Source organism: Myxocyprinus asiaticus, chromosome 6 (genome assembly GCF_019703515.2).
Source record: "Myxocyprinus asiaticus isolate MX2 ecotype Aquarium Trade chromosome 6, UBuf_Myxa_2, whole genome shotgun sequence".
In the NCBI taxonomy this organism is placed as follows: domain Eukaryota; kingdom Metazoa; phylum Chordata; class Actinopteri; order Cypriniformes; family Catostomidae; genus Myxocyprinus; species Myxocyprinus asiaticus.
Window position 1 is genome coordinate 26,349,157 of NC_059349.1, and position 13,121 is coordinate 26,362,277.

At 38.2% G+C, this 13,121-nt stretch overlaps 1 protein-coding gene across 3 annotated transcripts in view; it reads right to left on the reverse strand.

Moving 5' to 3' along the window:
* The window catches only part of LOC127442848 (small conductance calcium-activated potassium channel protein 2-like), a 39,083-nt gene that overhangs the window by 13,358 nt on the left and 12,604 nt on the right, over positions 1-13,121 (reverse strand). For all 3 annotated transcript variants that reach the window (XM_051701086.1, XM_051701085.1, XM_051701084.1), the window contains exons 2-4: positions 9,950-10,399; positions 6,593-6,688; positions 4,600-5,018 (exon numbers count right to left, since the gene is read on the reverse strand). In XM_051701086.1, coding sequence (XP_051557046.1) covers positions 4,600-5,018; positions 6,593-6,688; positions 9,950-10,315 — 881 coding nt within the window. In that variant the 5' untranslated portion in view covers positions 10,316-10,399. The remainder of the gene's footprint in view (positions 1-4,599; positions 5,019-6,592; positions 6,689-9,949; positions 10,400-13,121) is intronic.

A 13,121-nucleotide genomic window follows, 5' to 3' on the forward strand; every position in this document is an offset into this window, starting at 1 on the left:
AATGGTTCCAGCAACTGGAAAAGCACATCAAACATGACAGAATTTTTTTTCGGTCACCAGGGCTGGTTCTTGTGTTCTCGTCAAGTGACCAATGAGCTTCTTCTGTTACTGAAAAACTGACAAGACGTCATGCTAAACTGAACGTTTTTATCAGTGATCGCATTCAGTCGTATTACAAATGCAGATTCTAATCCATAGTGATTCGGTCACCAAGCATATTTCCTGGGGTTCACCTACATTAAAATCAGAAAACGAAGGCATAACAGTCTGTTTTTACTGAAGGTAAAAAGCTGCATATGGACATACGTTTTCTATGACAAGCCCCGAGGGGATAAATACACAAGTTACCCTATGAATCGCATCCTATATCACTCTATTACAATTGTTTATGTTCACGCGGTACTCCTGTTGTTATTTCGGCTTGCTCCACGTGACCATTCTGTATCGGCAAGTGTGTCATACCTCCAATTGAAGAAAGCGAGATCATACCACCGATTGAAGAAAGCGAGATCTCCCAAAATCAAGTTGTTTGGGGTTGGCTAGTGTGACACCGGCTTTAGAGGCCTCAGTGTTACAGTATAAAAGAGACAAGGTTCAGACATGGTAATCCCTTAGATCATAAAGATACTCAAGCTCTCCTGAGAAAGGTAATACACAGTAATCAGTGCAGGTTTTGTAGAAACAATCCTTCTAGCAGGTCTGCAATTGAGAATATCTTGTGAGTTTTCTCTTCTCTCCAAAACTCTATGGACGAAACACCTTGCAAGCTGGTGTTTATTCATGTTATACTTCATATTCTGATTTATTTGCTTAAAAAACAGCTTGGCATGCAATCTCCAGTAACTGTGTGCACCAAAGATGGTATATACATTGAGAAACTGTATCTTGACAAAACAGTCATGGACTATATTGTACATTGACTATACTGCACCTTACAGTGGCCTGTTACTTAGATAGTATATCTTGCTGTTCGGTTCTGTTTTCTGTTATTTTTTTTTTTGTTTGTTTTTTTTTTTTTTGAGAGTGAGATAAAGATGGAATGATGTATGGAATTGTATATACATTTGGGAAAATAGCCTACAAAATGGAAACTGCATGAGTCATGCAAAATATTCAGGGACAAGTGGGCAGGTAGGGGCCGAAAATAAGGGCCAAGAAATGAGACTGTGAAGCAATGAACAGGAGGTAAATGAACTCAAGTGTGAATGATAAGCCAACATTTGCAAATAGCAACAATGTTTGTCCAATGTCCCAGCCCTTCCTTTTCCATTTTCCCATCCCTCCCATTCCAGACGGACTCCGTGCTCGTCCAGTCTCACACCGTTCTGCCCTTTGGGCTGGCCAGTGTGCTTACAGACAAAATGCTTCAGGAAAATGTCCAATTTAGCAGCATTTTTCAGAAACAAGCGCCTCTTTTGTATGACAACAGAGCAGTAAACATGAAGACTACCATGCTGTTTCATAGTTTACCAGAAGTGGGCACCCAGTCTAGCCTACAATCTTGTTTTCTCTCCCCTATAAAGAGAATGTGCTAGAATGGACAGCAATATTCTCACCTTTTTTGTGCTCATCTATAAGAGGCCCAATACTGTTAAGCTGAGTAGTTAGGGATTGCAAACATTTTCTGTGTGGCAATCTTTCACGTAAAAGCTAAATATGTGAGAAAAAAGGTTCAACCTGACCATTACAACAACCTACATTTTAATACTATATGGATCCGAAGGAAAAGACATCTGTCGTGTTTAAATACAAAGACAATTGTTTCACAGGTGTTTTTGAAGTGTGGATCTTTTGTGCTGGGGCGTATTACATTTCAATAACAGCTACTGAAGCTGCTGAAGGAATAAAAGAGAGAAAAAAAGAGTTGCCCTCAGGCCTGTTTGTAAAGGTGATTTGAAGGAGCTGCTCCATTTTAACACAAACTCCTCCTCCACCCTCATACTCCTGAGCACTTTAGAAAGAGACGCTTGATTCACAGTGCTGCGCAAATCATAGCTTTCAATAGCTTTCGAAACCATTAGTGCATATTCTATCACTTTCTCTTTTTGCGGATGGTGCCACATTCACACGAGGTTTTTCCTTTTTAGTAAATAAATTAATCTACGAGTTGTTATTTTTTGGTCAGAGCTGCCGAATCCCACCCCCTCCCCCCTCTTAGAGCAGCAGTGGCACCAGCTCAGTGAACAATGACAGATTTTCCACGGCTAGAGAACGAGGACTCACATGGCATCCCTATGGAGCAGCATAGAGGGGAAATAGAAAGTACAACAGTGAATTATAGTCACACACACACACAAAACCTCCATACATTCATACAAGCACGCACACGCAATGCAAATTACTCACGCAAGAAAAACCAGAGTGTGGGGAGCATCATGTCGTGCATTGCGGCTGATGAGACTGGGGTGCAGAGTGCTGGGTTGTGGTATGGTATAACATCAACCCCAACCTCGTTTACCACTCCAAACTCTTCGTTATTGCCTATTCAGTCTATAAATGCATCAAGAGAACATATACAGCCAGTGACTATAGCCAGAGGACATTTTTTATTGCTCAGAATTTGCTTTTTTAAAGGACTGAATTGAGTTCTCAGTTATGCCTCATTTAAGCATCAACTTTGTCTCAGATGTTTCTCCTAATAGTCCTTAGGAGAAATAAAAATAGAAATTTTTTTTACAATTCACAAAAAAAATAAATTATTTTTATATTTTTTCTTTCTTTTGTTGAAGATTAACGCATTTCAATTGTATGACAAAGTTCCATCAAACTGAATGGAGTAATCTTTAAATAATGTACATATTATGAATTTAAACTAAATGTGAAGCAAATAATTATATTTAATGAGGAGTACGAAGTTTAAAAATGTAATTAACAAAATTCATATGTTTTAAACAATACAGTTCGGTAAATGGCACAGGAATTACATTTGCTCTGGCATTAATTTAAATAATTTTATACTTAGAAAAATTAAGCATATTTACATAAATCTCATTTAAACTATTTTTTAAATCCTACCATAGCTAGGAATAATTTTTGACAGTGTATAAAGCTATAAAATTAATGTAGATAGTATAGCTCAGATCATTTGGTTTTGGAAGAATTTGATGGAAAATGTTTGAGCTCATACTGAAATCTCAGACTTTTGATTACAGACTTTGATATCTTGGCAAATCTGAGCACAGTTTGAGACATTGTAATGATTTCTTCTGAAACTCTATAGTATACAAAGTGAGAAGCCGGAGACTTAATGGCAAATTTCATCCAAAATGATAATTCTCTCATCGTTTACTCACCCTCATGCTGTATCGAACTCATATGAATTTCTTTCTTCTGCAGAAAACAAACAAAGATTTTTTGAAGGATGTATGAAGTGTTTTTGTCCATACAAAGTAAGCCAATGGGGTCCAAAACTTTTAATAACCAGAAAGGACATAAAGGCAGCATAAAAGTAATCCATTTAACTTGACTGGTTTAATCCACTTTGAAAAAGTTTTGGACCTCATTGGCTCACATACTATCTTTCAAAATATCTTCGTTTGTGTTTTGCAGAAGAAAAAAAGTCATAAACGTTTGAGACGGCATGAGGGCGAGTAAATTATCATTTTCGGGTGAACTATCCCTTTAAGAAAAAGTCTCAATTCGCTCCATTTATCTAATTGCTGTCTTGAAGAAAGAACTGAGATATTAAAGAGATCTGATTTGTGAATTCTTTACCCTATGTAAATAGCCAGTAGAGCCAACTTGGCTTACAGCATTGTTTTATGAACAGACCTTTAAGGCTGAATTATCTTTCTGTCACAGAGATCAGAGTGACTGACACCTCGCCTTGTCATCTCTTTTCTTTTGCAAATCATTGCTTTTCTTTGCCTTACGTGGAAAGAGACAACACTTATACATGCATACTAGATTTGTAAGGAAGCTTCAGTATGGTACAGATCTAATTATGCAGATATGTTTGTCAAGCATGGGTCTTTTGAAAAGCAAGATTATTTCTGGCTATTTGTGGTCGCTATAAAGCATGTCTAAGGGAAGAGCTGGAGAAGTAAAGGTGAGGAGAAGCAGGTAATGCAGGCAGGAATGGCAAAGACACAGACTGAACACAAACAGTTCAGACAGTTAATGATCATTGACTCTTAATTGTGAATCTAACCCATTCAGCACCGTGCTGCTTGAGCCCAACAAGGCTGTGTATGTAGAAAACAGTGTATGTCCATTTCCTCGTGTGTTTTAATATGCCGAAATCTACACTGCCTCATGGGATGAGATCATGATGATGCAGTTTTTGAAGTGGATATCCTCAGGGCCCCTTAAGATTACCAAAACAAACGATTCCGCAAACAAACAATTAGGCAGTCATGAATTATTTAACAATCACTAATACGGCATACAAAACATGGACTAGGATTTGTGGTGCAATCGCAGAGCTGATGGGAGAAGAAGCTCTTCATTCAGGCAGCGTGAGGCTGTTGGAGATGCTCCTGGAGGGAATGAGTGAGTGGGAGATGCAGATAGAAGGAGAGCAAAAGACAGAGAAACAGAGCGAGAGAGAGAAAGAGAGCCGTAGAAAGGGGTAGGTGTAGCTGTGCTGTGGTGCCATACCTCTCACAGACCCGTACGGTCCAGGCCGCGATGATCCAGGAGGAGATACTGAAGACCAGCAGTACAGTTCCGGGGCAGATAGTCATGAGGGTCTTCATGACGAAGCGTGTGTTGAAGTTGATCTTGTTGAGGGCACCTATACTGCGCGAGGATGCGTCTGTGAAAAGCTTGCTATGAAGGAGCATGACTCGGCCGATCAGGTAGAGGCGGAGGAACATGGGGATGGAAAGGATGATGTCTACGTCGGCATCGGCCACAGAGGGCACGTACGTGAAGGCCAGCCGAGCCGTCCATGTGAAGACATATTGGCCCGGGATTGGGTGAATGGCACACACCAGCAGCTCCAGTACAATGAAGAAGATACGCTCATATGTCATGGCTATCCTCCAGTCATCCGCCCCATTGTCCACCATGAAAAGCTGCAGAGAATGTGAAGAACAGGGTGTATTTAGTTAATGAGCAAACGGGAACTCAGAGTTCCTCTGAAAAACATGTATTAGTGGAAGTCATGCCAAGTAATGCCTTAAAGGTTAACCTCATATGACCCCACATCCTTCTGCACAGACATTGTGTTGTCTTCACCATACGCAACGCATATTTTAAAATTAATTTAAACTGACTGATCTCAGTTCAGAAAACTCTGGGCTGTCAGTAAAGGGTTAAACTTTCGACGTACGGAGACATGATAAAAACAACATGGCGCCGATCACAGTAGGTTTCAAAATTTTTACATTGAAACCTGTTTGAGTCAAAAGATTAGAGTCTCTAGTTTCATCTGATATGCAATTTTTTAAATTTGAGCGATTGTTCGCGAAACGGCACGCTGTTAAACACAATGACCATGCATTTTCACACTGAGAAAAAAAAAATTGCTTTCAGAGGCTTTATATGGTGTTAGGATTGAAATAAGGTGCATTTCGAACTGTTCTGAGACCAGTGCAGACAGACAGCACACTGGAGGATAAGTCATTCACTAAATTGGAAGCTAAAAAGATTAGAGTCTCTAGTTTCATCTGATATGCCATTTTTTAAATTTGAGCGATTGTTCGCGAAACGGCACGCTGTTAAACACAATGACCATGCATTTTCACACTGAGAAAAAAAAATTGCTTTCAGAGGCTTTATATGGTGTTAGGATTGAAATAAGGTGCATTTCGAACTGTTCTGAGACCAGTGCAGACAGACAGCACACTGGAGGATAAGTCATTCACTAAATTGGAAGCAAGGCAAAAAAGGTAGCATCTTATAGATTTCCTAAGCAGCTAAGTGCATTCATTCAGACTGCAGATGATGTTTGGACCACTCAACATGTTTGGGAGGCATGGCACACTGGTAATCAGTACATAGATTCAGAATTTATAATGTATAATTTTATGTTAACATGGTTAGCAGTGATTGGATGATGCAGGCCATTACTTTAAATCAGAATTAATTATGCAAATGTCTGATGCCTGTAACATCTCAAAAACATGAATAACCAACACTCCTGGAAACATAATAAACAATTTGGCAAAAAAAATCATCTGACTTTCTATAGCTTGGTATTATTTAAAATTTCACAACTTAGTCCCGCTGTCCACATATGTTGACAAAGTTTTGGAAACTTTAGAAAAGAAAAGTTTTTTTTGTTTTGCATGTTTATTAGGTGCTACTTGTTACAAATAAAAAAGGGAAATGGAAAATGCACACAGCAGTCACGCTCGGGTCTTAGGAGGTTAAGTGTGTAATTTTTCTCGGAGACCAGCTGGTCAACCAGCTAAACACCAGCTTGGCCAGGTTGGAAGACCAGCTTAACCAGCTTAAACCATTAATTACAAGCAAACCACCTAGGTAGGTTAACACTGTTTTTTCAGCACCGTGTTTTATAATTCCGCTTGGTGATGCTAGTCGTGCCGAAATTACACACTTCACCTTTAAATCAGAATTAATAAATAATCAATTAAAAGACAATCAACATGAATATCCAGTCTCGGGCTTATTTAGTTAGACTTACCTGTATTTCCCGAGCATGGTACATTATTATAAGACCAAGCAAAATAACAGTGGAAAGGCTGATAAGGCATTTCAGTGCAAATGAATATGAAGATTCCTGCAGCATAAGAAAAAAAAAAAAAAACACACCATTAGTATTCCAAATCCAATGAAATATCTGTTGTCCATGCCAAAGAGTATAAATACCACACAATACCACACAAGTCATAATGCTTGCCAATGCTAAAGTTACAATACCATGTTTTCTAAATGAAAATTTTTTGGATGAATAGATGCTGTCTATACCATCTGCGTCACAATACTCTATAGTGCTTCGCCCTGGAGGAGTTTAAGATCCCCACTGTGTCAGGGGGGAAAAAATTCACTTTCAGTAATATTCCCCATGGCAACAAATGAATTCGGTGCATTTGGGGAACCAAGCAAGAACATCAAAACATCTGATTAGGTTTGCTCTCTTCATAAACTCCCTATCACATATATGCACACACAATGCATATGGGTGGGCTTCGTGCATACTTTAGCATGTTTTTAGGCACTGTCCTGTCATCTCAGTTTAAATGTGTTGGTGTTAGTTGATATGTGTTTCAGAATGACGGTTACAGATCAACATGTCTCATGTAGACTGGTGTGAGAAGTCAATGAAAATAAAATGGAAGCAGAATTAAAGGGATAGTTCAACTTAAATGATAGTTCAACTAAAATGTAAATTGTTTATCAATCATTTACTGACTCTCGTGTTGTTCCAAACCTGGACTTTCTTGCTTTCTTCCATGAAACACACAAGGAGATGTTAGGCAGAAAGTTAGACACTGACAGCCTCAGACCCCATTCACTGTTGTATTGTATGAAGAAATAAAAAGGAGCATCAACATTCTTTAAAGTTTTTTTCTCTTGTCTTATCGAAGAAAGAATGTCATACAGGTTTGAAACAGCATGAGGATAAAATTATGTCAATGATGGCATATTTTTCATTTGTGGGTGAACTATACCTTTAATGACGGCAAGGTAAATAGCCTTCAGTGCTTGAAAGGCCTTATTGTACTATAGGCTACGCTAAAATATAGCGTAGCCGACAGAAGGGAAAAAAAGAATAAAATGTTAAGTGTAAGACAATAACTCTCAAAATATGTTTTATGTTATTACACAAGTCATGTATAGCCATAGACTTTGCTTTTTTGGGTACAAACAGGCTTTATTCTAAAATACACAATAAAAATATAATTTTAACACCATAATATTCTAAATGTACTAAATGTATTAATTTTAATTAATTTTGAAAGGCATGAGTTATATGTAAAGATTCCAAAATTTCTGCCAGTATGAGAAACTCTGGAAAGTGTGCATAATTTATATGACCACAGAAAAGCAATTAAAGATTTAATTTAACAATGAAATTAGACTCCCTTCTCTCTTTCCCCTTCTAATTTAACCCCAGGTCCCCATAGTCTCTCTGAGAAAAAACTAGGTCTGGAATTGTTATAAATTTTCTGTGACAAATTACATCGTAAACTAATTAATGCACCTGTTGAATGTTTTTTCTGAAGGTCAGTTTCTTAAACATATCTAGAATGCCTTTGTTTAACACTGACATTCACATGCCATTGTTTTTAACTTTTCTTTTTCTATTTTCTATGCCAGATAAAGCCAAGTGGTAATTTTGTTATTTAAGCTGCATGTGACAGTAGCAGTGTAGCAGTTCTCTTCCACAGGGATAGAAATAGCACAACCATTACAAAATCCACATCTCAAGGGAGCTAAGAGGTCACAGTACCAAACACCTCATTTTGTGGACCTTGCATTAAGAATTGCTTTGGGAGTTGTCTGTTACACAGGCCAACCTCAAAGTAAAAAGCAGTAAATCTCTCAAAGACCACCAGTGCTGCTTTTGAAATAAAAGAAAATACAGTAAGCAGATGGGAAGAGCTACAGCTAGTCCATATTCTATGTGACAAGGTAGATCAGCGAGGTCGAAAGGACAAATATTAATGTGATTTTTTACTATGAAGTGTAGATTATATATGCCAAGCATTATAAAGTTATGAGGCCTGACTAAGAAGAACAATGGGGTCCAAAAGTCTGAGACCACTAGTGAAAATGCTTCTATTTACTACAAATTTTGTTATTTCAAATTATATCATTAGCGTCACAATTTGAATGAAAAGTTTAATTTCTTAGTATTAAGTATGTCCCCCTTTTGTCCGACAGCATGCACTTACTCAGTTCGAGCAAAACTGGATAACCCATGTTATCCCAGCATGATCTGAGAATCTGCCAAAGTGCATTATGTGCATTACAATGGAAGCAAGGAAATCTGACCTTTTGTGCTCGCTTAGTGACTTAGAAATAGTGCAAAATCCTGATAAAAACAGTGCGAAATCCTGAATACTTCTTTTCATTTCACATCATAATGTTTCTTTGGTCTCCTCATGGGTCTGCCATATTAGAATCACATGACCAGTTGAAAACTATTCACTCTACTATTCGAATACTATGACACTTTTAATCATGGGTTAAATTAATCATGGCTGACTGTGAAAAGTAAATGTATTTAAAGGCATCAGTAAATGATGCTGCATCCATGCCCCTAGGTGTCAGTGTTAGTCCAAAACGACATAAACAAATAAATTATTGGCTGAGTTCGGAACGACATACAACCCATACAGCTCTTACTACTTCTGTCATATCTATCTGGCAGAAATAGTAAGAGTAGTATGGTAGTATGCCCAGAGATTCCAGTATTTACTGAGATAACAACCTCTGCACTTTTACCATAGGATAGAGCGTAACGGTCAACTAGTGCGTTCTGACAGTAAGTCATCATTTGCGGATACCATACAAACGAATGGGGAGATCTGTAAACTGACACCTACCTGTCGCAAAATTGTCTGTGACTTCTCTTATAAAACAGAAATGTTATCGTACTAAACTCCACACATAGTTCACTCCAAAGGATTGTTTAGTGTAAAACATGTTAAAGATTAGTGGACAATTCATTAAGTGATGAGCTGTTTCCTCACAAAAGCAGTTTATTCAGCACACTGAAGCAACTCCTCCATAGACATCCATTAAAAAACAGCATCTTGCCTCCTCACCAGATTAACGCTCATTGAATGTCTATGGGACTGCCGTGTTATGCTATTTTATGCTAAGCTTGTAAGCTCCACTATGTAGAAGGGTTCTGGTATGCCATTTAGAATTCAGCCATTGAGTGCACCTTTAAATTAGAGTTTGAATCCCAGATTTTTTTTAATGTGGTCACACTTTTGGACCCCAATGTTATCATGATATTATGACTTAATATGCATATTTTGAATATTTGTATGGTTGAAGGAAATAAAAATAAAAAGGAACCACCTACCTTAGTGTAAACCCCCCAGGAGAGTTCAGTCTCTGTTACCATGACAACGATCCCAAACATACCAAATATCAGGGCATAGTCACTAAGCCGCTTGCGCTTCTCAAAAAGTGCCCTCCTGTGGCCCAACTTGTAGCCAATATCTTTATTTTTTTTCTGTGGTGCATTGCCACTCTCTCTGACCAGGCTCTCATTGGACGCCTTGCTAGTGTCCTCGCCACCTCCCTTGGAGACAACCACTTCCAGGCCAGAGCTGTGCAGTGTCTGTAGCGGCTGGGTCTCAGAGTCATGCTCTGCTAAGTTGCGTCGTGACGCCGCCAGGCTGCCCAGTGGTCTTACCACTCCTCCATTGTACTTGCAGCTGTTCATGGCTATCTGAGGGAGTGAGTGACTGTTCTCGGAGAGGGAGGGCTTGGATCCAGCATGGCTCAGCTTTGTTCGCTCAGCATATGCCTGTCAGCAAAAATTCAAATACAGACAAATCAGTGTCAGCAGCATGAAAACTGAAACCGCTATTAATCTATGCTGCTGGCCCTGATCCATGACCAGAGTTTCCGATACTACTTCAGATGGCCTAGTGTAGCATCTTCACATCACTATGTATCATAATGACTAAATGTTAATTATTCTGTAAATAATTCTTTGATGCCTTAGATATTAATTCATATAAACTCACTGAGCACTTTATTAGGAACACGTGTACACTAACATATTCATGTGATTATCTAATCAGCCAATCGTGTGGCAGCAGTGCAATGCATAATATCATGTATATATGGGTCAGGAGCTTAAATTAATGTTCACATCAACCATCAAAACGGGGAAAAAATGTCAGTGATTTAGACCAGGGAATGATTGTTGGTGCCAGACGGGCTGGTTTCAGTATTTCTGTAACTGCTGATCTCCTGGGATTTTCACACACAACAGTCTCTAGAATTTACTCAGAATGGTGCCAAAAAAAAAAATAAAACATCCAGTGAGCAGCAGTTCTGCGGCCAGAAACACATTGTTGGTGAGAGAGGTCAACGGATAATAGCCGGACTGGTTTGAGCTGACAGAAAGGCTACGGTAACTCAGATAACTACTCTGTACAATTGTAGAGAGCAGAATAGCATCTCAGAGTGCACAACACGTCAAACCTTGAGGCGGATGGGCTACAACAGCATGTCGGACACTTTAATAGGACCATAGTGTTCCTAATAAAGTGCTCAGTGAGTGTACATTCATGTTTTCATTTCGGGGTGCATCTCAGAGAATCATTTCCTGAGGTGGCTCTTTCATAGTTTAGGAGACTTAATGGAGTCAGATGTTTCTCCTAAAATTCCTTAAGACAAATATAAAGAGAAAGCAATGGGACAATTGTTGACATACAGTAAGAAAACGGAGATATAAAAGTAATGTATAGAGCATTGCTCAGATAAATTGGTTTTAGGAGATTTTATGACAAATTTTAGTGTTAATCTGGAAATCTCTGACTTTTAATTGCATAAGGTATCTTGGCAAATCTGAGCACAGTTTTTCAGAATTCTTCTGAAACTCTAGAGGAGACAAATGTGAGATTTCTCAGAAAACAAATCTGAGAAGAAGGAGACAAAAGCAAAAATGTTGTCCATTTGATGTCATTGTTGTCTAAAAGTAATAATAGCAGATATTATAGAGATCTCATTTGAAAGTTTTTCTATCTTATGGGCATGGTCTAACTCTGTCTTTTACTCTGCCAATGAAAAAAAAAAAAAAAAATCAAAACAGTAAGACAGTTTTCTTTTTCAGTTTAGCCCACTGTAGGAATGCCATTGCAGAAATTACCCACACAGAATAAATCTGCCTCAAGGAACAAGGAAAGAAAAAATCCACTTAAATAAAGCTCTGTGATGTGCAGCAATCGTGATGGTTAGCAGCTAAAGATCCTAATATAGAGAGGTCTCATGATGTAAGACTGACATCAAATGATCTGTGCTGTTCTTTGTCCTCGATTATATGGAAACCTACATTGTGAAAAATTCTATGAAGCTTTTATCTGACAATATGAGACTGATGATTAGGGATTATAACAGACTGTAGTATTCTAATCCTTTCATTGCATTAAATAATCTAATAATAATGCAGGCCTAACAATGGTCTGTATTGGAATATATCTGATACTGAGCTCTGAGTCTTAGCCAGCTATTAATGAAGAGGGAACTGATTTGTTTTGGATCTGGATCTTCATGTGCTCTTTGCATTCTTTAATAAAAGAGAGGAAAATACTACAATCAGGCAGATTTTCTTTAGCAGAAATTTGACCACAAATCACTAATGTTGACATTATGTTGAACGTCTGTTAGCTGTTACTCACGTCTGCATTGCGTAATCACAAACCAATCTATGTCCATGAATAGCTTCTATTCATTTGTGGCCATTTTCTTTCTGTTTAAAATGCTTTTGAATGGAATTTTGATAAAATGTCTTAAATGGAATGGATAAGTGTGCCCCTTCCTGATACTCTGATTACAACTGATTACCAGAGAGACTGTTGGGGAGTCTTAAATCTCCTCCAGACATCATAGGCACATCCTGTACACAAGTCAGTCACAGTGGTTTATGAGTCTAACAACATGGCCTTTATAGTATATAAGACTTAAATAAAACTGCATCATCTCACTCCTTCTCTGTGCCATTTTGTGCACATCCCAAAATGAAAACTAAGTCTGTCACAATTCACTTTCATTATATGGAGAGAAAAAAAAGGTAAAATGAAAGTGAATGGTGACTGAGGCTAACATCCTGCCTACATTCTTCTCTTTTTTTGTTCCACTGAAGAAAGTAAGTCATGCCAGTTAAGAACAAAATGAGGGTAAGTGAATAATGAAAGAATAGGAATTTTCTTGGGTGAACTATCCCTTTAATGCAGCACCATATTCCAAAGAGCCCATCAGCTAGTGTAAGTTTGAGTGTGTCAGATTTTTAATGTCAGTACTATTAATAGGTAGCTCTGAACATAGAAGAGGCCACTTTGTATTGATGGCATTAAAATCACTGCAACCAGCTGCTGCGGTATTAGTGGTGAGAGAATTTGCCAACAGAATCATCTACCTTTATACGGGAGTTATAATGCAAAACATAACATTAGTAGACATGTATATACTGTATGTCTGAAACAGAAATCATTCTTCAAAAGGATACATTTTGTACAGGA